The 25877-nt window shown below is 40.0% G+C and overlaps 1 protein-coding gene across 1 annotated transcript in view; it reads left to right on the top strand.

The window, feature by feature from the left end:
- Positions 1 to 25877, top strand: part of ELOVL6 (ELOVL fatty acid elongase 6) — a 117966-nt gene that overhangs the window by 85144 nt on the left and 6945 nt on the right. The window contains exon 3 of the mRNA XM_063108796.1: positions 24961 to 25112. Within this exon, the coding sequence (XP_062964866.1) occupies positions 24961 to 25112 (152 nt within the window). The remainder of the gene's footprint in view (positions 1 to 24960; positions 25113 to 25877) is intronic.

Here is a 25877-nt window from a genome sequence, read left to right as displayed (position 1 = left end):
GAGTTTGTTTTATAAATCTGGCTGCTCCAACATTGGGTGCATACATATTTATGATTGTTATGTCTTCTTGATGGATCAGTCCTTTTATCATTATGTAGTGTCCCTCATTGTCTCTTTTTCTGGTTTTTAGTTTAAAGTCTACTTTGTCAGATATAAGAATAGCTACTCCAGCTCGTTTTTCTTTTCTGTTTCCATGGTAAATCTTTTTCCATCCTTTCACTCTTAGTCTAAGGTTGTCTTTATGGGTGAGGTGGGTCTCTTGAAGGCAGCGTATAGTTGGGTCCTCCTTTTTAATCCAGTCAGCCAGTCTGTGTCTTTTGATTGGGGTATTTAAGCCTTTTACATTAAGAGTTGTTATTGAAAAGTGTTGATTTATTCCTAGCATTTTATTGATTGTTGTTTGGTTGTCTTAGGTGTCTTTTGTTCCTTGCTTTCTGATTTACTGTTTATTTTCTGTGTTTGTTGGTTCCTTAGGTTGTAGGTAGCATTTTTGTTTGCATGTTTTCTCTTCATGAATGCCATTTTTATTATACTAGTGGGTTTAGATTTTTCTTGGGTTTTTATGGCAGTGGTAGTTATTTTTCAGGAACCAAACCCAATACTCCCTTGAGGATTTCTTGTAAGGGTGGTCGTGTGGTAGTGAACTCCCGCAGTTTTTGTTTGTCTGAGAAATATACTATTTGCCCTTCATTTCGGAAGGATAGCCTTGCAGGGTAGAGTATTCTTGGCTGACCATCTCTGTCTTTTAGTATTTTGAATATATCATCCCATTCCTTTCCAGCTTTTACGTTTGTGATGAAAAGTCTGATGTTAGCCTGATTGGAGCTCCCTTATAGGTGATTTGACGCTTCTCTCTTGCAGGTTTTAATATTCTCTCTTTGTCTTTGAGTTTTGCCAATTTGACTATAACATGTCTTGGAGAAGACCATTTTGGGTTGAATACGTTTGGAGATCGTTGAGCTTCCTGGATCTGAAGATCTGTGATTTTTCCTATACCTGGGAAGTTTTCTGCCACTATTTTGTTGAATATGTTTTCAATGCAATCTCCGTTTTCCTCCCCTTCTGGAATACCCATGACTCGGATATTTGAGCGCTTAAGGTTGTCTGATATCTCTCTCAGATTTTCTTCAATGCCTTTGATTCTTTTTTCTTTTTTCTTTTCTTTTTTGTCTGCTTGTGTTATTTCAAACAGCCCATCTTCAAGTTCAGAGCTTCTCTCTTCAAATTCCACAAGCCTGCTGGTTAAACTCTCCGTTGTGTTTTTTATTTCGCTGAATAACTTCTTCAGTTCAGCAAGTTCTGCTACATTTTTTTTCAGGGCATTGATTTCCTTGTACATTTCCTCTTTCAGGTCCTGTATACTTTTCCTCAGTTCATCATGATGTCTAGCTGAGTTTTCTTGTATCTCATTCAGTTTCCTTAGAATTATCAGTCGAAATTCCTTGTCAGTACTTTCAAGGGCTTCTTGTTCTATAGGATCTAGAGCTTGAGATTTATTATCTTTTGGTGGTGTACTTTCTTGATTTTTTGTATTTCTGGTATCTTTTCTTTGATGTTTGTTCATTGTGGCAGGGGGTTTCACAGTCCACAGATCAGATGAAATGAGCAGCGTATCTTCTGTTCCACTGGGCAGTCTGATGAACACAGCAGGCAGACTCAGAGGAGAATCTGGGCAGCGTGCGGAGTCCCTGGTCCGAGTGCGGCCGCCACCCATCAGCTCCAGCTCGGCTCAATATGTTGGGGCGCCTGGGTCTGAAGGGCCCTGATGTTCGGGTGAGGAGGGGCCGCCGCTGCTGCCTCCGCTGCTGTCGCCGCTGGGTGAGGAGGCGGTACCGCTGCTCCTGCCACCGCCGCCGCCTCCGCCGCTCTGGTGCCGGTCCGGTTCCTGCTGCAGCCGCCGAGCCTTTCACGGCAACATCCTCATGGGCTGGGGCGGGGGGTCTTTGTCCCCCTCCCCAGGGGAAGCGGTGCCCTTCTCCGGTGCGGGGCTCACGCTATGCTGGCGGATTTTCTTCACTCAACAAGTAGAGCATCCATCATGGTGCTGCGCCGCTGGGCTGCTACCGAGATAACACTCCTGATTCAACTTTATTCTTTTAGTTATTTCCAGTATCTGAGGCTGGGAAGTCCAAAGTCCATCTGGTGGTGGCGACAGTGACCCAGGGGTCTAACATTGCAAGATGGTGGAAGCAGAGAGAGCAGAGACGCCATTTTTTATAAGATTCCAGTCACGCTGGTTGTGCAATAAATAAAGCAAGTTTGTATCAAAACACAAGCTTTGGACCCTAGTGACTCTCATCCTCCCCCTACCCCACCCCATAATAATGGATTTACAGTTAAATTAAGAATGCCTTTTATTTTCTTTTTTTCTGACAGTGACTCTTAGTAAGTGTGTATGTATCACTGAAAGATAACTTTGTGACCTTTCTTTTCTGTCTCTTCCTTATTCAACTCTTAAAGACTATCAGGGTCAGTATTTCTAACACATAGACAGATAAGGTGTAGGTCCAGTAATGTGCATTTAATTATTTGTTAATCATTGTATTTTATCAAAATCTGTTTTGGTTTTATGTTTAGTCTACTTGAAAATGAAAAATATGACCTTATCTATATCTATACTTTGAATCTTCCTTCTCTTGTTTTTGTGTCATTTTATCAAAGAACTATAGAAACTGCTCACTTTGATGCCTCAATTCTAGTGTCATATTCATAAATTGCAGCACGACTCTCATTTTTTTAAACCGAAACTAATGGATATGTTGAAAAATCCTCTCTTCTGAAGGCAGAGTATGTAAAAGTTTTCTTCGTAGAATCAGATTTTTCTTAAAACTAAGTTGCTGGAACTTTTATCGAGACATAAAATGACTGAGACCAGGAACAGCACAATAGCCAGAGACATGAGACACGCTGCCAGTTTCAAAGGTCAGGGCATAGAATGATACCGAAACACATTTTGTTTTCCTCTGCATCAAGTGAAATGTGAAGCACCCCCACTGTATAAAATGGCCGATAAATGGTCAAGGCAAAAGCCTAATAAACAGTAAAGGCAAAAAAGGCCACTGCCATAGAAAAAACAATTGCCACCATTTACATAGCATTCCCAGAGTTGGCTTCCTTCCTCGATGAAGGACACCCCACTAACATTTCATAACTGGAGATACAATGTCTAGTTTGAAAGATAATGGATTTAGTGATCAATTTGAGTTGCATTTGAATGCCTTTCAACCTGAGAGCTGCAGGATCTCCTCTCCCCACCCCCTGCTCAGTTGACGTATCAGTTTTGTTATTCTGTTAACCTATACGTGCATGTTATTCTGTTAACCTATACGTGCAATATCACTGCCAAAAAATATGCAACTAGAGGATAAAGATAACTCTTTCCCTATCTCACCCCAGCATCTGTATGTGTTGCATATGTACTCTCTCTCTCTCTCTCTCTCTCTCTCTCTCTGCACTCTTCCTGCCTCCCCTCCCTCTCCCAGAGTTTATTTGATTCCCCTATCTTCAACTGGGACTTTACATCAGATGTTCCAATGCCAGCTCCACATACCCCTGATTCCCTACCCTGCATACCCACCACACTTCGTTAGCCATTCTGGGTGCATCAATAATAGGTAATAAAGAAGTTATATGACAGATTACTTCATTGTCATTCTGTTTGTCTTTTAGATGTCTCTAAAACTGGACTCATTATTTGCCAGACTGGATCCTACTAAAATAAAGTAACACTAATTGACTCTCTTTATCTCCTTTGAAAAACCAAGAACAATAATCAAAATAAGAAATGGCAGCTTTCCAACTGTTAACACAAGATAGAGCTTATAAACTGGGGTACATGTACCCTGTTTTGCTCTGGACAGTCTTGGTTTTAGGTCCATTGTTTCAGTGTAATTATTAATAGCTCCTGATTGAATCTCAAAAATGTCCCAATTTGAATGACAAATAAAATGGTTATTCTACTTATAATCCAGTGAGTAATTGTGTTCGTTCAAGAGAAAATAATTTCACAATTAGTGAGAAATCATATTGGCTCAATAAAAGAGAAAGGATCACTTGCTGACTTACTGCTAATAATCTTTATTTGTCGTATTGACCACTTGTCTGAAACTTGCTCTCTTGTCTAACATTCCCAAACATTTGACATTATCATCACTCAGATTTAAAGTATTCAAATCTGGTCTTTGCCCACAAAACAAACATACCTTGCCCATTTCTATTTTCAAGTCTTTGAACACCCTGTACCTCCTTCTGTTTCTCCACTCTTCCTGCATTTTTTTTTTTTTCCTCTATAAATCTTTGCTATCGCTTAGACTTAACTTAGAATTCCTTCTCTGGAAAGGCTTCTCTGATCATTTCAGCCCAGATCTCAGCTTCAGCCAAACTTGTTGCTATCACATCATTTAACCAGACTGTATACTGCCTGGCTGATGTACCTCCTGGGAGACTACGAGTTCCTTGCTGTCCTTGGAACACCTAGTGCACACATAGTTCTTGAAATAATGAATACAAATCTCACACTTGACCAGTTCTCTAGTCACGTGTCACTGTTTTCAGTCATTTCACTTTTTCACCCATTATATTTCTTGCAACAACTGTCTCAGATATACCCTAGTTCAGTCTTTATTTGGCCCCATCAGGCTTTACCTGTGATCATACATACATGCTTCAAGAAATCACGGCTTGATATCATGTAATGTCAGGAGTCTTTCAAAGGCCTACAAGGCCCTCCACAATCTGGCCTTAACTACCTGGAGTTTCAAGCATTTCCAAGAAAATAATAATTCAGTAAATGCATGATATTTTGCTCAGGTTTTTGTTGTTGTTGTTGTTTGTTTGTTTAAATTAAATTGTCCCAGTATGAGGGAGTTCTGAGCTGCTGTGGAAGGGGCTTACTAATGAGAAACCAGGAAAATGTCACTGTGCTTTGCAGATGGTGCTGTGGGCTCTGTCCGGCATGGGCAGGCTGGCCTCTCCTTACCTTAGCTGAGCATCCTTGTTGATGGGCATTAACCAGCAGGTCACTCTCCTACTGCAAACTTGCCCAGACTACCATCAATATGATGTGTGCAAACATGAGAAAGAACTGCAGGTTTATGTGTGCATAGACAAGGAAGGCCTCTTATTCTCCCAGAAGCTGCAGTTGACTTGACAGCCTTTGCTTATTTATGATTGGAAAAGCTATCCAGCAGTGGTTTTTTTGTTTCTTTTTGTTTTAAATAATTTTGTTTTGTAGCTCTAAAAGTGAAGATTCTCTTTGTAAAAGTTGCAAGCTACAGAAAAGCATGCATACAAAGTCTTTAATCCCACTACCCACAGATATTTACTGTTAATATTTCGGTGCATGCCCTTCTAATAATTTAATGTCAAACTTGGGTTTCTTTTATTGAAATTTTAATTCTCTGTAATGCAGTAAATACATTTGAGTTTGGACAAAATGATTTTCATAATATCTTTGTATTACAGGTGCGTTAAGAACTTGCAACAGCTGACATGTAAGAAGCTTTAAATCATTTTGTCAAAAATAATTAGTACCTTAATAGCTGAGATTTTATAGCTCTTCTGAAACTTGGTTGAAAAATAACATGAGCATTTTAGAAGAGATTGCATGTTTATTTAAGATGTAAGTATAATCATACCTGCAGCATTTGTTAAGCGTTGTTTTGAATTAAGGTTAAGTTAAGGATTACAGTGTTGATAAACTTTGTGTTACCTCACAAATCCTTAAAGTATCCTTCTTGTTCAGCAGAACGTGCTCTGTGTGTGTTTCTTTTTTTTTTTTTTATGCATTTCTTTTTAACTACAAGATTTTGAACTAAAAATTGAATCCTTAAAAAACCCTTCAGACCTAAGGAATAATGAAGTTTTTATGAAATTGCCTAACTGCATAATCTGGAATGCATCAGATAATACTGACATCTATTATTACACTGAGGTAACCACAGTTGTAGATTGGCAGAAGAAGACAAAGTGAATAACATGGAAAAGTACTAGAAATTTCTATCCTGAAGATTCCCATTAGCGAGCAGACAATTAACTGAAACATTGAAAGATAAGTCTTCCCTCCCCGATAGTCCACATAACCTCAAGGTGTGGATGTGAGCTGAGGATTATAGAAAAAAAATGGGATGAGGTTCAGTCACCCACCCTATGGTTATCCACTGCTGTTAGATCAATGAAAATCCTCCTCCAAAATATAATGCCTTTCTCATATAAAACAACTTTTACAGGCCTCTTATGACCTTGGTCTTCAAAGTATTGGCCGTTCTTTGACGAAAGCTACCAGTTTTTATTCTATACATCTCAACCAAAAGCTCCCAATATTAACTGCTCACTTATTTTTGATGATGATATGGTATTGACAGATTGCCTAGATTGTACTGAATTTTGCATATGACATAGGAAGCCCTGGTTTCTCCCTTGCAACCAGCAATTCTTTTAGCCACTGCTACCAGTAGATGGATTAATTTAATTCATAGCTAGCTCTCCTTGGAACTCATCTTACCATTTTTTTTTTTTTTCAAAAAATGTACAAGTGAGGATTGGTGGGAGCTGTTTGATCCCTTATTTTCATTTATAACTAAATTGTGCTTGATACCCAATAGAGGTTGATACCCAGGCAATCCCACTGTATTCACTGCTATCTGAGATAGTTCTTATGTTTTTCAGAACCAAAGGACTTAGAATCAAAACTCTGTAATTAAAGTGATTGATTTGGGGCATGATACTTCATTGCTCCCAAACTGGAATTTCCTAACAACATAATAAGCAATGATATTCTTTTACTGTTTTCACTTTATTGCTAATGATGCAATTATAAACCGAGAAGTAGCTTTTTGAATTTTTTTGTTCTGAGATGTGGATGAGTGTCACTGACTTGGCGGTAGATGTGCAGAGTGATTAAAGTGGCTGGGAGAGATTGTTCATTGCTCTTAAGCATTTGTGTAACCCAGAGCTAGAGCATAATTTTTCTCCCCACCCCCCCCAACACCCCGAAATTTTCAATACAGATTAAAAGAATTGCTTATGATTTGAAGAAATCAGAAGTCATTAGCTTTTCAGAGTTCTCTTACGCAGGAGGCAGAAATTTAGGTTCTCTGAAAGGGTTTCTCTTTAAATTGGAGTTTATACTAGGTTGATGAAAATAATTAAATAAAAAACTGTGCAGGACGTGGTTGCAGAGCTCCGGAGAAAGAGCTGAGAAGAAAATTTAATTTCAATCTGCTGTGGTTTGACTGTGTCTCCCAAAGTTCATGTGTTGGAAATTTACAACAGTGCAACAGTGTTGAGCTGGGACCTTTAAGAGGTGATCAGGTCATGAGGGTTCTCCCTTCATCAATGTTTCCTGCCCTTATCTTGGGAGTGTATATGTAATTTTCCATTCTCCATAAGGACATGGATCCTTAAATTTATAGATTAGAACGTCTTAAAATTAAAGGCGAATGGAGAGAGAGGGAGGAAGGTTAGCAAGAAATTGGTTAATGGACACAAAGAATGATTACGTTTTGTAGTGATGAATATATTAATTATCCTGGTTTGATCATCTCATATTGTACGCAAGTATTGATAGTCAACTCTGCACCCCACAAGTATGTATAATCAATTGTTTCAATTAAAAACAAAGTGAAGGCAAATGCACTTTTCCTACCTCATGTATATCTTACCTTGATTGGCTATGTCTGTTTCCTTCTATCTTAGCCTGACCTGTGAATATTTTATTGATCCTCTTCCTACCGTCCCTTTATAATGTCTATATATTTTTCTTCATCTTCACACACACAGGATAAGATTGCAAGTGGAATTCCATCAGAGGTTAGTTCTAAAGCATGAAAGTCAACTCTCTTTACTTTGCCTTCCTGCCTCCCCAGGTCCAGCACAGAGTGTGATTCACAATTACGTCTTAATTCATAAGCGACTGGATGGATAATACAGTATATCTCGCAAGCAGTAGGTGTATTTTTATATGTGTAAAATGCTATTAGTGAATGACACATAGCATCTTTTAAGAGTTATGGTTGACAGAATGCAGGTTGCCCACTTACTTCTACTTTTACTTTTACTCTGTAGGAGGTTCCCATGTGGATAAATGGTAAATGATTAATGATAAACCTTGCTGTTCAAAAGGAGCTCACAGAGAAATTGTCGTCCTGCTCCATACATAGTCTAAACCCCCACATAACACACAATATTTGCAGTATATTGTAGAATTACAGGGTAAAAACTTTGAGACGATTTTGGTCTTTGCCCTTATAATGCTAACACTTAAAATAGACATAGTTCATTGGGGGCTTATTAGGTACCTGGCACTATAGTAAGCTCTCTTCACATATATTGTCTTATCTAACTTTCAAGACTGCCTTCAGGTGTGTACTTTATTCTTATTTTACAGATGAGAAAACCTAGGGTCATACAGGTTCAAGAAACTTGTTCACAGTAAAATCCATGCAGTTCACACTAAAGCCTGTTCTTTTACGCAAAGAAAGTATCTCCAATGCAATTGTCTGCTGCAGAACTATGTGCCCTCTGTGTACCCAAATAATTACTGTATTCTCCTCCTCCTCCACCTTCTCCACCACCTCCTCCTTACATTCATCATCATCATCATCACAGTTATGCTCATTCTGTAGCCCTGAGGTCTTTTGGGGAGGAGCACGGCCTCCATAACACTATGACTTGCTATCTTGATGCAACAATGTCATTTTTGGAACAATGAGCTGCGGAGAAAAGTTCGCCTGTCTACTCAAAAGTTCCCAATGGGCAAAGATCTCATATAATCCACAGACAGTATCAGCATCTAGTATCCCGGTCGTCTGCCTTCATCTCAAAAAAGCCATGGGATCTCTTAGAAGTGATTTTCAGTTGCATATTAGGAAATTTTTTTTTGCAACATTTGGTTTTTTGATAAAAATTTTTAAACTATCTAATCTACTTAAAACTAAAATCCATCCAAATTGTAATTTCTTTATATTTATATTAATCCGTGAAAAGGATACAGAATGCTCTATACTCCGTATTCCAAATCTTAGAGTTCGTACATAAACCTGAAACCTTAGGGAGGACATACTTGTTTTGTCTTTTCTGTCATATTTCTTTCCTCCATGTATTAGGAAATTATTGATCCATATTTCTGAAACTGTCCATGGAAATCAATTCCAAATTTGTAAGCAGTCTGTATGTAGTTATATTCAGCTAACTGCATGTTTTCATATACCACTGTCTCTACACTTGTTCTTGAAGAGAAAACTGAACTTTTATTTCACCATTAATTTAGCCTGTTTAAACATTTTATCCTAAATTAAATATATAGTGTCACTAGAAATAGTTACAAAATAACATTTGCTAGAAGAAGGAAAAAAGCAATTAATCCAAGTAGAAAAGACAAGAGCAGATCTTACTTTTAGAGGAAAAAGAAATTCATTGCAAAAGTTCTGGCTAACTTACATGCTAGAGTCTCTGCATTAAAACACTAGTATGGGGCCGAGCCCGTGGTGCACTCCGGAGAGTGTGGCGCTAGGAGCGCGGTGACGGTCCGGCCGCGGGTTCGGATCCTATATAGGAATGGCCGGTTCGCTCACTGGCTGAGCACAGTCACAAAAAAGGACAAAAAAAAAAAAAAAAAAAAAAACACTAGTATGTTTAAGTAACTCCTCATATTTTCACTTGCTGTTCCTGCACCCAGCCCTTTGGCAGAATTAGTGTTCATTCTCATTTTGACTCGCATAAAATGTACAAATTACAACACCCTAAGGAGTACTCTGTTTGACTTTGGCAAAAACATGCTCCTCACAGTTTCACCAAAACCTTTGAGTGAGAATGATTGGAGGGCCTAGAAATTTCCTAGTGTGAAGGTCGCCTCTGCTTGGACATCCATTACCTCATTTCCTTAAACAGACAAAAACCTGTGAGATGTCCTATAAATCGCAAATGGGCTTATAATTTAAAATGCTCCTCAAAAATCTAAAAAAACCATGTGTTTGTAACCTTTTTTCAAAAAGGCAGGAACTTTGAAAAAAGGAAAAGCTAAAACCAAATTGACTACAATAGCTAAGGACTAAATAAAACAGTATTTTGATGAAACAATATCAGAAATCCCTTAGATTAGACGTATTTTGTACTGAAAACCAACCAGAAAATAAGAGCTATTTTTAAAAAATCAATTCCTTCATTCCACCAGAAGTTTTAAATTGTTTCTTGATCTAAAACTGAAGTTGCAGTTTAAGTAACTATTTGAATAAGGTAAGAGTGAATCCCTGTGCTATGACATTCATGACAGGTGTGCACTAAGGAACTCATTCAAATATTTTTCAGAACGGGGGAGTGCTGTCAGAGACAGCTGGGCTTGGAAACCTTCCGGAAGTCTTTTATTGTTTCCCGTATTGGATGAAGTCCAAATGTGAAAGTAATTACTCTTTAGAAATGCCAAGTTTTCAGGCTGTCCAGATGACTCTGCTCTTGTTGTATGAAAGAAATATAAAGCAAGGGGCCAAGAATAGTGACTAAATTTTATTGAAAGTTTTTCCTTTTCTTGGGTGACTGGACAGATAGGGTATCAGAACCCTTGACCTTGGTGTTATAACACCATGCTCTAACCTACTAAGCTAACTGGCCAGCCCTAGTAAAAAAAATGATTCTAAAGGAGTAATTTCCTCAGAAGTAGGTGTTTGCTTTGATTAAAGAATGCAAAGTAGAGAATCATCTGATCAAAACCACAAAAAATAAAAGAGAAAATCACAGTCATCCAATTTGACTTACAAGTGACTTTTAGGTAATTCATCAAAGCTTGGGGTAGGGAGGGTAGGTGGAAAGCGAGGAAGCAGCTTTTGTTATTGAATGGGAAATTTTTACTTTTATTGTTCTGAAAACTTTTCATCTTCTGAAAATTTGTAAGAGTATACTGGTTTAAGATGAACAGGCTACATTTCCAAACCTAATAGCCAATTTAAGCATATATGCCAGGTACTTTACCTCCACTATCTTACCCTCACAGCAGACCTACAAAGAAAATACAATTACAGGATGGTCACATTTTATGAGAGGGGTAAGTTTCTTGAATATTTCAAAATAATCAAATATTTCAGAACTTTCATAATTCAAGATCATTTTTCCCATAGGAATAAATTTCAAGTAGAGATATGTTTTCAGAACCTATGAATCTCTATCTATGTAGTTTTGTGTTTTTAAACAATTTTAAACAAAAAATAAATGCTAATAGTAACTTTGTGGTGTCTAACTTTTGTTTCTTCACTTGAAAGTTCTTGGTTCTGACAAGTGTTTTCTGTTCTACCACTTGACGAAGACTTGGATAGCACTGCTATAATTTACCAACACTGGCCATTAAAGTAACAGCACACTAGTCACCAAAGTCACATTTGGGACTTCTGAGGCCCCTAAACTGTGTGGTTCAAAAGATAATAATTAAAAATGATGGGTATTTTCATTTCCCACTAACGTGGTGCTCCCATCTGGCAGTATTGTAAACATAGTTTAAAGAAGTTGGGACTCTAGCTTTGAAATTCTGTGATTCTTGAGTGTAGTTTAGGTGTAGGGGATTCACATTCCTTCAAATTTTGCATATAAAGCACATCATTATTATATATTGGGGGATGGGGGGTGGTTGGCCAGTTAGCTTAGTTGGTTAGGGCACAGTGTTATCACACTAAGGTGAAAGGTTCAAATCCCCAAACTGACCAGCTGCCAAAAACAAACAAAAAATATTGTGTATAGAGATATTTCAAAATATCAGAATTCAAATTCGTATAAAATGCAACCATGTTCCTGTTTTACAGATGAAAGGACTGGTGCTTAGCGTGATTAAGAAATTTACTCATGGACACACTGCTGGTGGCAAGATCAGGTTTAGTTTGCTCAATGCCATGCTGCTGATGTAACTGGATGGTCAAAGTTACAGAGGACAAAATCCAGAAGCACTTCATGAGTGGCTTCAGTTAGAGAGGAACATGATTTTATGAGCCTAGAAGGGAGGGAAAAACTTTGATGTGGGGTGTCTGAAACCATGACCTGTGGGGACATTGGCATCAAAACATCTGGAAATTTAAAAATTCTCGTTTCTGGGTCTTCCCCCAAAGCTCTGGTGGTGGATCTTGGAAATTTGCATTTTTAGTAACCTCACGTGGTTTACTGTAATTAAAATTTCTAAGTAATTTTAGGGCATTTAGATACTCTTTAGGCAAAACTCTCTCCTCCTACCCCAGCGTCCAGGGACCTCTACACTAACTGTCTCTTAAACAACTAAAGGCTTTCAGGAGATGTTAAGTAGATGAGAAGCACAGTGCATGGTATGTTGCTATGGAGAGGTATCAGGCCATGACCCTGGCCAACTATGGCATATTTCGTCCTTGGTCATGCATTTCTTATTATGCCTCTGACCTTTCTACGGCCATTTTTTCCAGCACCATGAGCTACTAACTGGGTACCGCACCTGAGATGGCAGTGTTCTGATGAACTTTCACTTGAAGTTGCTACGTCAGCTGGCTTCCTGGCAGCCTAATGCTGTCTCTGCAGAGCCATGAGAGGCAAAGCTGCCCCAGAGCAGCATCTCTTCCCTCTGCTTAGGGAAACAGCTCCATGATTTCTGGCTTCTCCCCACCCCACAACCTTCTAACACATGGGCATCCGATTTTTCACATCTCTTGAGTTCCTGTTTCATTATCAGTCTGCATTTTCTTTTTTAGATGTCCCATCTTACCTCAAACTCAATATGGTCTGAAACAGTTTAATAAAAATTTTCTTAGCCAGTCCTACCAACTCCCCACTACAACTTAATTAATTAATCAGTGCATAAATAAGTTAAGAATTAAGTCAATTTGTCTCCATCTTAGTGCCTGGCATTATCCACTCTGTTACTCAGGCCAATAAACTTGGTCTTCTTTTCTTCCTTACCACACCGTACCATCCATACCAGTGTTTCCAGAAGTCCAATCAGCTATACTGCCAAAATACATCCCAAATTTGTCCACATTCATGTCCATTGTTACCATGTACCAGCCACCAACATCCTCTCCTTTGGAATTAAAAGAGATAATCTCCCTCTACGTGCTATGATTGACTTCTTATAAGAAGAAATATTTATTAATGTTCATAATGTTAATTATAATTAATGAAACCCATGTAGAAGCAATCTAATTAAGTCAGAATATTTTAAAGGGATGTCTGTGCTGTCTGAGTTAGCTCACGTTGGGTACCAGATTCTTGTCTCAATATTCAAGCGTTTGTCTAGTTCTGATATTTCCATGTAACAGTACCTGTAGGCAGTTCTCAATGTGAGATTTCCATGGAGCTGTTAAAGGGGTGTGTGAATAATGGTTGAGTTCATATTCCATAATGAAAACAAGTTATAGAGAACGATTTGGTCTTATCCACATCCTCTCTTGTACTTCATAGCATTGTTCCAAAACATTTGCACTAATGTTTATATCTCTTTTCTTCAGCACTCATCACCAATTCTTCATTTTTACTTATAAACAGATTCAATTTCTAGATATAAGTACTGAGTCATTATCAGTTAGTTTCTTCAAATCTGTCCAGCGGGATGCTGGCTGTGACCGTGACACTGGGACTCAGTGTTTCTAATTTGCTTGCTCTGTTACCATCTCTACCCCTGTTATAGTTTTGATAAAGCTGATTTTCAGGCTATCATCTCTTCATTGTTGGAAACTTTTATTTCAGAAAGTCATTTTAGAATTTTTCTCAAGGGTATGTGTCACCTGTGTTTGGACTTTTTGATTTGTCTCTTTCGCCAATTATTTTAAAAGTCATTAACGGGAAGATTTACTTAATTGGTATCATGGAAGGGATTTCTCAAGGTATAAGAGTTTAGACATGGAAACATCTAAGACCCTCTTCTAATGCTCTTTTTTTGTTGTGGTGGCAAACATATAACATAAAATTTGCCATCTTAACCATTTTTCTGTGTACAATTCAGTAGTCTTAAGTATATTCACATTGTTGTGCAGTCTTTAGAACTTTTTCATCTTGCAAAATGGAAATTCTGTACCCATTAAACAACCTCCTGTGTGTGTTCAGTGACCTTTCTGAGTCGTTGGCTGCGGGACTCTGTTGTGTCCTGAGCCATTGATCCTGCACCAAAATGCTTCAAAGCATTATTAAAAATGTTTGGATCTTCATGACACCCGATAATACCCAACTTTACCCGGAGATTTGGGTAGGAACGAGGTTGATGGGCTTCATTGTTTATAAAATCAGGAGTTCAGATAAAAGAAGTAAAGCTTTGAAGGGTACGAGTCCTGGCCTGCTCATGGTCATCAGTAACCAGCTGTACTGGGAGTACACATGAGGAGAAATGTCAGTCTGCCTGAAAACTGAAGCTGTGTTAGATGGGAATATGGAACATTGCTGTACATTTGTACAAGAACTGTGTACTTCTCAGCATGAGTAAATGTATTTGTGAGATGTACCACTACCCGTACTGGGAATGCTTTCAGCATGTTCCCCTCTCAGCTCCCTCCTGTCTAGTCCTTTCTTTCTTTCTTTCTCTCTCTCTCTCTCTCTCTCTCTTTGTTTTATTATTATTTAACTTATTTATTTATTTACATTCTCAAATGTTGCAGAGCAATTGGGGGGAGGGGGAGATGGGAAAGGGAGGTGGATAAAGTGGGAGTAGGAGGAAGAAGAGGTGGCATGGTCAAGGCTCATGGCAACCCCCCCATTCTGGCAGGGGAGTCCAGCGACAGCTTGATCATCACTTGGCTAGATGCAGGTGTCAGGGGGGTGTGGCTGAAGGCTTTGGCCCCTCACTGCCCCTTGGGACGCCAGAGTGCTTCCAGTAGATGCTCGGTTGTCATCACTGAGCTGGTTATAGATGCGGGGAGAGTTGGGGGTGGTGTCGTGGCTGAGGACCTGGGCACTCTCCCCATCCCAGCTTGGGAGCCTGGGGGGCTTCTGGTCCTTCAAGGTTTTGTAGGTGTTCTTTGGTGGTGTTAGACCTTTACTGGTTAATATCAGAACTTTGTCTCTGATCTGTGGGGTTTTTGTTTTTTCTTTCAGTTCTGTGTTGGATTATTTGTTGTTCCCCCCACTTAAACTGCACTAGAACTAATTTGTTGTCCTTTGCTTACTTCCAAAATGGGGGAACTTCTTGGGGGAACCAGCACTTGAGCCCTGTGGTTGAGCTAAATTGCTGCTTTGCTGCTGATTCTCTGGGGAAGACGTTTTGTGCAGCTCAGGAAAAATTGCTGACCTTATAAGCACTTCTGGGTCTTATGAGGTCTGGTACACTCAGTTTGTGTGGAAACTCTGGTCTGGAACTGAGTCTTTTCATCAAACTGCACCTCCCGCAGTTCTGTATTCCTGACCAGTATCCACTGAGTGGGCCTGTGCTGATTGTAGAGTAGATCAGCTGTCCATGCTGTGCCCCAATATTCCCCTGGTGGGCCCATCTCCCCCACTGCCCACACTCCAAACACTTCCCATGGAGCAGGGCATGCACCAGTCCCTTGCAATGACTCACCAGCCTCTGAGTGGCTCCTTTTTTCAGTTGTCGGTGACCCCTCACTCTTATGTGGGTCCACGGGAACCCTGTTAGTGGTCTTTTTGGCCTGGGGGCCACCAAGGCTCTTCTCCCCTGCAGCCTCCAAGTAACTTCATAGATAGGACACAGCTGTGGCTTTTGCCAGCTCTTGCTCTGAGGCTCCAAGCTCTCAGAGAGGTCCTTTCTCTCATTGTGGCTTCTCCCACCTTCATGAACTCTGTAGGTCTCTCCTCCTCCAAGCTCTAGCAACCCCAGCTTGGCAATCATTGCTTTTTAATAGCTATAAATTAGTTGATTGTGGGAGAGTGATGCTGGGGACCATCTATTCTGCCATCTTGACCAGACGTGCCCTGTGTAGTTCTTCAGACTGAAACAGATACAGTCAGAATCCTACCAAGCAGCCCATCCTTAGGAAACCCAAGGAACTGAAGCATAGACACCCTGAGTGTCACAGAAGTTGGTGATCAGGATCTAGGCACTTACAGAAGGATTCTGATGTTCAGTAAGTGTGTGTTAAACACATGATTCTGCCACTTAAAAAATAAACAACTTCCCATTGCCTCCTCCCTTCAGCCCCTAAGCCATTATTCTACTTTCTGTGTCTATGAATTTGACTACTTTAGATAATTCATAAGCAGAATTATATAGTATTTGTCTTTTTGTGACTGGCTTATTTCACTCTTAGCATAATGTCCTCAAGGTTTATCCATGTTGTAACGTGTAAGGATTTTCTTTCTTTTTAAGGCTGAATAATATTCTATTGTATATATAAACCACATTTTGTTTATCCATTCATCATCAGTGATACTCAGGTTGCTTCCATATCTTAGCTGTTGTGAATACTGCTGCTATAAAAGTGGCTGTACAAATAACATCAAGAGCCTGATCTCAATCCTCTGAGTGTATACCCAGAAGTGGAATTACTGAATCATATAGTAATTCTATGTTTAATTTTTTGAGGAACCACAACGCTGTTTTTCCACAGCTGCTGTGCCATTTTACATTCCCTTAAACAATTCACAAGTGTTCTAATTCTCTACATTGTAGCCAACACTAGTTATTTTTAGTTTTTTTGATAATAGCCATTCTAATGATTGTGAGATGATATCTCATTGTTTTTATTTGCATCTTCCTAACGATCAGTGAGGTTGAGTGTCTTTTCATATGCTTGTTGGCCATTTGTATATCATATCTGGAGAAATGTCTATACAGGTCTGTTGCCCATTTTTTAACCGAGTTAATTGTTTGTTCTTGAGTTGTAGGCATTCTTTATGCATTCTAGATTTACAAATACTTTCTCTCATCCCGTATGTTGCCTTTTCACTCTGATGAGTGCATCCTTTGATGCACAGAACCCATAGATACAAAGCTTTTGATGACATAAAGGACCCAGGTCTTTTAGTGGGTCAATCACAATTCCAGCTCCAAGAGAAAACAGAATAGAACACAGCTTAACCTAAGGACAAAACAGAAGGCCACTTGCTAGAGTGTCTATGAAAAACCAGGTAGTTATTTAAGTAACATTCAGTCTCTAAAGGCTTTCTTTTTTATTTTTTAAAAAAAATGCTTAGATTTACAAGTTAAGGGAATAAACTGATATGTCAGAAAGCTAATCAAAGTCAACCCATCCTATCAAACATTAAAAAAGAACCTCTGTTTGAGACTGAAGCTTTCTGACTTATCGGGGGATTGGTGGTAGGTAGAGACAGCGGTTGTAGAGCACACGCCTGCCTTCCGTTTGTCTGTCAGGGGACCATGTTATCCACTAAGGTGGCTCACTTAACTGCTTCCTCCACGAAGCCTTCAGCACCAATAGACTCCACACTGCCATGTAGCATTTAGTCTAGGAGTTCATGAATATCATCATGTGATACTATTTAAAACTCATTTTTAGATACCATTAAAAAATGCAGTGTAAGCTATTTCATGTTTCTGGGAGTAAATGTTATTTCTCCAAAGAGACCTTATCTATCTTCCATATCCTATTCTAAACTAGTTTTAGCTTTTATACACACTTCTTTCTTGTCATGTATTTCAGTTTTTATTTTATTTCTTTCATTTTTATAAATAAAAAATTTTTTTATTTATATTTTCATTGAATCATAATTGATTATACATATTTTCGGGGTTCAACATTAACATATGGTGATCAAATCAATATTATTAGCATATATATTATTACAAATCGTACTTATTCTTTATGCCCCTTATCCAGTCTCTCCCCATCCCCCTCTCCCTCTCCCTTCTCATCTTTGATAACCCTAGATTTTTTTCTCTTCTTCTGAAAGAGTAACAGGCCTTGTGGCAGCAGCAACCTGCTTGGTTGTGGGAGGAGGGGTTGGTCCCCAGCTCCATCATTTTTTACATTCTAAGTTGGTGTTGCAGAGCAATTGGGTGGTAGGGGGAGAGAGGGAGGGGAAGGAAATTGGGTGGGAGAAGGAGGAAGGAGGGGGGTGTGGTTGAGGCCCATGGCACCCCCTCATTCCTGCAGGGGAGACCAGGGGGCTTCAAGCAGTGGTTCAGTCATCATTGCTGGGCTGGCTGCAGGTGGGGGCAGGGGGTGTGTCTGAGGTTTTCTGTTCCCCACCATCCCAGTTCGGGAGGCCAGAGCACATATCTGGGCTGGTTGTGGGTGTCAGGGGGCATGGCTGGTGCCTCCCCTCTCACTGGCTTGGGGTCCCAGGGGGCTTCTGGTCCTTCTAGGTTTTATAGGGGTTCTTTGGCAAGGTGAGATCTTTACTAGTTAATATCAAACTTTGTTTCTGGTCTGTGGGTATTTTGGGTTTTTTTCAGTTCTGTGTTGGATTATTTGCTCTTCCCTCCACTGCACACTGCACTGGAACTAATTTGTTGTCCATTGCTTACTTCTAAAATGGAGGAACTTCCTGTGGGGAACCAGCACTTGGGTCCTGTGGTTGAGCTAAATTGCTGCTTTGCTGCTGATTCTCTGGGGAAGGCTTTTTGTGCAGCTCAGGTTTTAGTGGTTGACTTTATAGGTACTTCTGGGTCTAGTGAAATCTGTTACACCTGGGTTGTGTAGAAACTCTGGTCTGGGCCTGAGTCTTTTCATCAAACTGCACCCCTTGCAATTCTATATTCCTGACCAGTCTCCTCTGAGTGGTCCTTCACTTTTTGGGGGGCAGATCAGCTGTCCTTGCTGTGCCCCAGTGTTCTCCTGGTGGGCCCATCTCCCCCATCACCCATGCTGCGAACACTTCCCATAGGTCGGGTCATGGGCTGGTCCCTTGAGATGACTCACCCGCCTCTGAGAGGCTCCTTTTTTCCGTTACCTGCGGCCCTTTGCTCCTATGTCAGTCCACAGGAACCCTTTTAGTGGTCCTGCTGGCCTGAGAGCCACCAAGGCCCTCCTCTCCCCTGCAGCCTCCAAGTAACTTCATCTGAGGGGAACAGCAGTGAATTTTGCCAGCTCCTGCTCCGTGCATTCCCCAGGGCCAGGCTTGAAGTGGCCGGGATTCAAAATGGTAGGAGCAATTCTTTCTTTCTCTCGTCGTGGCTTCTCCTGCTTTCGTGAACTCTGTAGGTCTCTCCTCCTCTTCCCTTGAGCTCTGTTGGCTCCAGCTTGGCTGTCATTGCTTTTTAATAGTTGTAAATTAGTTGATTTGTGGGAGAGAGTGACACTGGGGACCATCTATTCCACCATCTTGTCAGGAAGCTCTTATTTCAGTTTTTAATTGTTTATTTCCATTCTTTCTTACTGTTGTTGACTATCTGCTTCCCCTCTAGATGAAAAACTCCATCTAACATATCAGATCTCACAGAAGCAAAGGAGTTCATGTATAAGAAATATTCAAACTTTTAAGCTTTCATTTTTTTATCAAAAAAGAGAATCTCAAGATTTTTTGGACATCAAATATCAACTTAAATATGAGAAAGACATTATAAATATTAGAAATGAGAATTTAAAATTAGTTTTCTAATTTCTGAAAAAAAGTAATACACTGATATGGCAAAACAAATTTCTAATAATAATCATTAAAAATTTGAAGGGTTTTCCTCCATAAGAAATTTTTATAACAGTTATAATACATGTATACATAAACTTTTTTAAATGTACACAAATTGGATCATACCATTTGGATTGTCTGGCTCCGTATGTTTTTCACTTAATCATGTGTCTTGGGGTTCTTTCATGTTAGCACCTAATGCACATCAACCTGGTACATTTTATAGCTATATTGTGTTCATTGTAATCTATTTAACCATTCTCATGTCATTGGACATTTAGATTATGTTATAACCATCGTTTTGATATTACAAAACATACATTTTGGTATACTTTTGCAAGTATATCTAAAGTATACGTTATATTCCAACAGTGGAGTTAGTAGGTTTAAATATGTTGTGCATCTTCAATTATATGTAATGTGCTTTTAGCCTCCTGTTTTTGATCCACAAGGTGTTTGAGGGATTTTCAAACTTTCTTGTGGTGGTTGCTGATTAAAAATTCCAAGAAAGGTAAATGAGTCAAACCCAGAAATGATCACTCAGTAGCAAAAAGATAAAGTGAAATTATACACTCTGAATTGTTAGAGGAGGAACAGAGGAAGTAAATTATCAGGAAAACTACAACATACATCCCTATTTAACTGCTGACTTAGACAAAAAAATAAAAAAAGAAATCCATACTCGGTGGCTTGTAATATTATTATTGAAAAGTGTTATTTTAGCAAAGGCTAACACACTAGACCAATGTAAAGGAGGCATTCTCTACTGTTGATGCCTGTCATCAGGTATGGACAGGGTTAGAATTTGGGTTGTCAGTAGAAACATGATATTGACATGGAGATGTCATGATTCTATATTGCAGGCACTGTAGTCCTGTATCATCTCCCAAATCTAATGGGTTTGAGGGTTGTTAATTTGTTTTAACCTGTTCTGGGATCATTGGCTAGTCTTTGTACTCAGGAAACTGTCAGAGTCAAGACCAATGGCACTTCAGGTTTTGTTACCAGGAAAATCAGTGACCTCTCCTGTGTTTATAAAGAATTGCTACTGTTGGGTCTGCTCTTGCCATGTTTTGATAGCTGACAAAATCTCATACCATTTTTTTCTTTTTCTAATTGAAGGATAGAAGTGTGATAAAACATTTTCATCACCCAATCCTAGAAGTAATTGTGCTTTTGGTTTTTGAGTTAGGGTGGAGATTGGGGATGGTAGGCACTTCAGAATAAAAGGGCTTTTGATTCCAAAATACTTACATTGAAGTTGAGGGCCAGTAAGGGAACAAAGTAAAAGTGGTTTTTATCAACTACTGATGTTCATGGGGAAACGGAAATAGCTGAAAGTCTTCATGATTTATACACAAGTCTCTTTCCAGGGTATTCTTAGTCATTACTTGGATATTCCATTTTGACTTCCAGATGGCAATAAATTGGAAAACAGAATTATTCAATCTTTTCTCAAGTAAATAAATGGTCAGACCTCACCGTCAGAGCATGGTTTTAAAGAAGCTTAGCTATATCTCTCTTATACTGCTTATGTATATATCCAAAGAAGAATCCCAACCATATACATATGCATTCTCTCAGTATTCTGTCATCATCACTAATTGTTCCTATTCCTTTTTACACACACACACACACATCATATGTATGTTTATTGTCTCCTGCGATAGGCTGTAGATTTCTATCCCCACCCCAGTGAATACTATCATATCTGACACTTAGTGGTGTTGATTCAATAAGTGAAGCAGTCATTTCTGTACCAGTCCTAATGCCACTTTGTCATCCAAGGGCTAATCAAGGATTAGCATTATGTCCCAACTTCATACTAAAAAATTCACTAGTAAAGTCTTGCAAGCTAGTACCATTGTGATTGTTTATTCAGTGGATCTGTTGTGGCCAGGCACCTATTTAAAATAGATTTTTAAAAATTATCAATGTAATAATATACTGGCTTTAAAATAGTCAAATAGTGTAGAATAGTATATAGTACAAAAACAGATGGCTCCCTCCCCCCACCCATGGAGTATCACAATTACCTACCCAATGGGTATTCTTGGCACCTCATTGAGGACATGCCATGACAAATGGCTAATGACGAAGAAAAAGGCTTCTTCTGGACTAAGAATCCAAAACAGTGGTTTGAAAAGAAAAGCCTCAGCTAATGAGGGCTGTGATCCCCCCTCATTCTTGCTATGTTGTTGCTGAGGCAGAGCAGAAATATCCATGCCCTCTCCACTGAGCTCTGTGCTACTCCATTGACTGTTCTAATCAAAACTAGGCTTTGACAAGAAAAAATGATACATTTCTTTAAAAGAAAATAAAAAGTATGCCAGTATGACCTTACAGCTGAGAAAAGACATGTGATATAATAGTCATCTGCCCTCATTAAACACAGTGGCCCAAACTCAGCCTATTTGAGGCACTAGATTTGGAATAATCTGTATCACCAGATTGAAACATGTATTGCACGTGAGCCAGATGCTTTCCTGTACCAACCGCCTTTCCTTCAAGACGTTCTGTGAAAAACCTGCAACATCCTACTGTGAACTTGCTGGGAGCCAGGATCAGGAGATAAGAGCTGGGGACCGAGCCGGCCCAGCGTGGAGCCGCCTGCACACCCGGGGCTGAAGGGCTCCCTGACCGAGCTCAGGTCAGCAACGCCACCCTGGGAGTCCACATCCCTCCGCGGGGCAGGGGAAGTGTCGCCGTGCATTGGGTGTCCTCCACAGGCCTCTGGAAACCCCCGGAGGGTGCCGTGGTGTGGATGGAATGTTTCTTTATAAAAAGACCAGTGCTGTTCCCCAGCAAGGGGAAGGGTGGCTGCCAGGCCCGGAGGAAAGTGAGAGACCAGGGCAGACACGAATGCGTCTCATGGAGCCTCAGTCCTGTCAACCGGCCGAGAATAAACCCGGAAAAATACACAAGTGCAAGTTGCCGTAGCAACGGGAATAATACGAGCACTCAAGTTCTCCTTAAGTCAATTTCCTTGACTTTCAATTGTGGATGATTATCTTTAACCTCTCTTACCTGACAAAATGAGAGAAGTAAAGATGATTTTCAACATTGAGGGATAGACAAAGTAAAGCAGCCGTAATAACAACAACAAATAGTAATAGAATAAGGATATAATAAACACTGCTCTATTGGGCTACCTATATATTTGAGGCTTGATGCTAACTAAATGCCTTACTTATATTACTTTTGCAAGTTAGATGTTATTCTCATTTCAGATGAAAAAGCCTTAAGTAATTTGCCCAGTTATGAAACTAGTAAGTGATTGAGCTGTGATTGGAGCCTAATGTATGAAGGCTTCAGTTTGCAACTCTGATCTACTGGTAGTGGCTTAAAGTGGTTGAGAACTTCCATGCTAGTACTGGCATGGCCAGGAGGAGTGCCAAGACTGATCAGCAGTAGTGCCTGCCGTGGACATAAATAAGGACTGGGGCAGGATAGCGTAAACTTCGTATTTGCCTGCTCCATCATGCTGCTTCTCAAGATAACGTCACTTAGGGAGGAAAAACTGTCTCCTTACCTTAGAGGGTATTTTGGCAAAGTGTCACAGTGTGACACTATTATAATAGCCACTTGGTTCTGAAGTGTGCAGTGGCTGAGATGTGCCAGGGGCAGAGCTAGTGGCTTCCCACAAATAACAATCATCCTGTTGGCTGAGCAGATCCCCCACTGCTCCCCAACAGTCACATTGTCACGTCGCAACAATGTGCCTTTGCCCACGGACACACGGGCCCAATGGCTGGCACTGTCAGTTTCCCTGAAAAGTGCCACTATCCTCTATTCTGAGTCAGCCTTATTGTTCAGAGCTTAGGGAATGAGGCTTATGTTCAGATATGGGACAATAATATGTGCTTTACGCTTGTCAGCAATATTGTGGGTCACCATGATATCAAAACCTACAATTCTACAATGGTCTGAAATGACCTCCCCGTACCCTAATTCTCAAACTTGTGCATACGTATTTGCCCCTAACTCAGATGCCACTTCCTCTGAAGGCTTCCAGGACCACTTCCAACAGCCAGAGTTAGCTTATTAATTTTTGTCACCCCAGCATCTAAAACCATGCTAATAAATTATTAATGATTTAAAGGATAAATTGTGTTGATACTTCAGAAACTGGGAATAAACTACAATGATTTTGAGACCCAGGAAGATTAAAGAAAAGTAACTATTTCACACGTACTTTCCTTGGATCTACTCTGATCATGAGTGACGCACACGCACAGTCTAGCAGCAAGTGCAGTAGAGGAGGGGCTCTGGGCTGGTGTGATTTCTGGGTACCCTGGGCTGGAGTCAGTGAGGAAGGCAATGTTTTATAAAATATGTTTGGTGGTTCAGAAGAATCACAGATCTGCAGCTGCCCCTCAATTCAGCAGTTGTTGGCTCGTTTATCTCCCACTGACTTCTAAGAGGGGATGCTGCTCTTTTGGGCAGGAGAAGGCTAGGCAGGCACATCTCCCGCATGTGGCCGGCCAGCTCTCCTCTCAATCCAGGGTGTGGTTTGCATACTCTGAGACCCACACTTCAGGGGTTTACTCCATAAGGGAGGCTGCTCGTTCTAGTTGCAAGTCCTTTTACACTTCAGGAGCTCAACATGTTCCAGGGCTCTCCTGTTTCCTTACCAGTTCTGTGATTTAAAAAACTCATATGTCAGGTTTTGGGGTTTGGGGGTTTTTTTTGTTTGTTTGTTTTTTCATATTTTTAACAATCTTTCCCTTTTCAGTAGTCTTTTGACCACCTTTGCTTATGTGGAAACAAACACATTATGGGGCATTGAAGAACAGTTTTAGAGCAGTTTTAGTACATGGTTCTGGGGAGCTCAGAGAAGCAAGCTTGCACTTATCTCTTCCTGGAGGAGGTGACAGTAGAGCTAAGTTTTGAAGGAGGCTCTTTCTGGCTTCTATGAGAAAGGTGGATCAGAGAGTGGGAAAGAAGGGGTCACCAAGGACAGTGGAGTGGAGCCTGCTGCAGGAGTCCAAGGAGAGGCCAAGGAGGCCCTTATTAAAGGGCAGTCCAGACATAGAGGAAGAGTTGGTTTAAAGAGAGAAACAGATTTTTAGGGAATAGAGCCAGTGGGACTTGGAAAAGTGTTGAACATAGGATAGAATTGAGATAATTTCAAGAGTTTGCAGCCACACCCATCTCCTTCCCAAGGAACAGCTCTTCAGCTGAAACACAAAGGTCACCAGAGTTCTTCACGAGATCCTTCTCTGTATCTCTTCCCATTTTCCATGACCTCTTTTTGGAATGTTGATAAAGAGTAAATGGTATGGCATGTGATCTTCAGAATAAAGTACTGAGAATAGTATTAGTTCTTATTTGCAGAACACCCTCAGATATTTCCAGGTAAATGCAAACTATTATGATTCTTCTATGTCTATTTCCTGCCGATGGCCAACCAGTCTTCTAAGTAAGGTTTATGTCCAGAAATGAAATTATTTTTCTAAATATTGTTTCTCTTCTCTTTTCATTATGAAGTATATTCGGTGCTCTTCGAACTGGTGCTTATATGGTGTACATTTTGATGACCAAAGGCCTGAAGCAGTCAGTTTGTGACCAGAGTTTTTACAATGGACCTGTCAGCAAATTCTGGGCTTATGCATTTGTGCTAAGCAAAGCACCCGAACTAGGTGAGTGCCTTCTCTCCTTCCACATCCTCCCCCTCTCTTTGTAGCTACATATATCCACAATATTTATTGAAAGTGACCAAAGAAACAATTTGAAGGTCCTATTTTCTTGGTTGCAGGAAAGTTATAATGAATGAATTTGAGTTCTTGACTGACTTCCACTTTTTCTCAGCCCCACCTCCTTCCTTTTAAATAATGGTGCATTGTGTATATTAAGAGCAAAGTAGTTTACATAGGACATGCTGACTTTTCAAGCACTACTAAAAGTGCACTTCTAAGGGCTTGTAGAATATGCACAGCCCCCTCTCTAAGGCCCATTAACAGCTGAGCTAATATTAGAATATGGGGTAAAAAGAGCAACAGCTATTTCCAAGTCCAATGCCTAAGCATACCTTCATCTCTCAAATTGGGATTCAGATTAGGAAATTAAGCTTTTCATTTGGGTATACCTACCAAATGCTAAGTGGCCCTGTAGTTCACTTTCTAGAAAATACTGGCTATATCTGTAGATTTCTAGGTTTTTTCCTTTAACTCTTTAACAGTCTTATGTTTTAAAGTGGCATAGTTTAGCAGAAACTGAAAAATTAAGTGTCAAGGATTTTCTGTGGTCATAGTTCTCCAGGAAAATGTCTTTATTACCAGAGAAAGGGACCTACTGGCGACAGCACAGAGTGCAACCAGAAGTAATGCTGGCCACCATCTCACAAATCATTATATATTCCTAGGGAAAACTTCGCCACCCTCTGGGTTTCTTAATTTTTTACCTGG

The sequence above is a fragment of the Cynocephalus volans genome, chromosome 9 (genome assembly GCF_027409185.1).
Source record: "Cynocephalus volans isolate mCynVol1 chromosome 9, mCynVol1.pri, whole genome shotgun sequence".
In the NCBI taxonomy this organism is placed as follows: Eukaryota; Metazoa; Chordata; class Mammalia; order Dermoptera; family Cynocephalidae; genus Cynocephalus; species Cynocephalus volans.
Note: the sequence above shows the minus strand (reverse complement) of the source record. Positions and strands in the feature narration are given on the sequence as shown.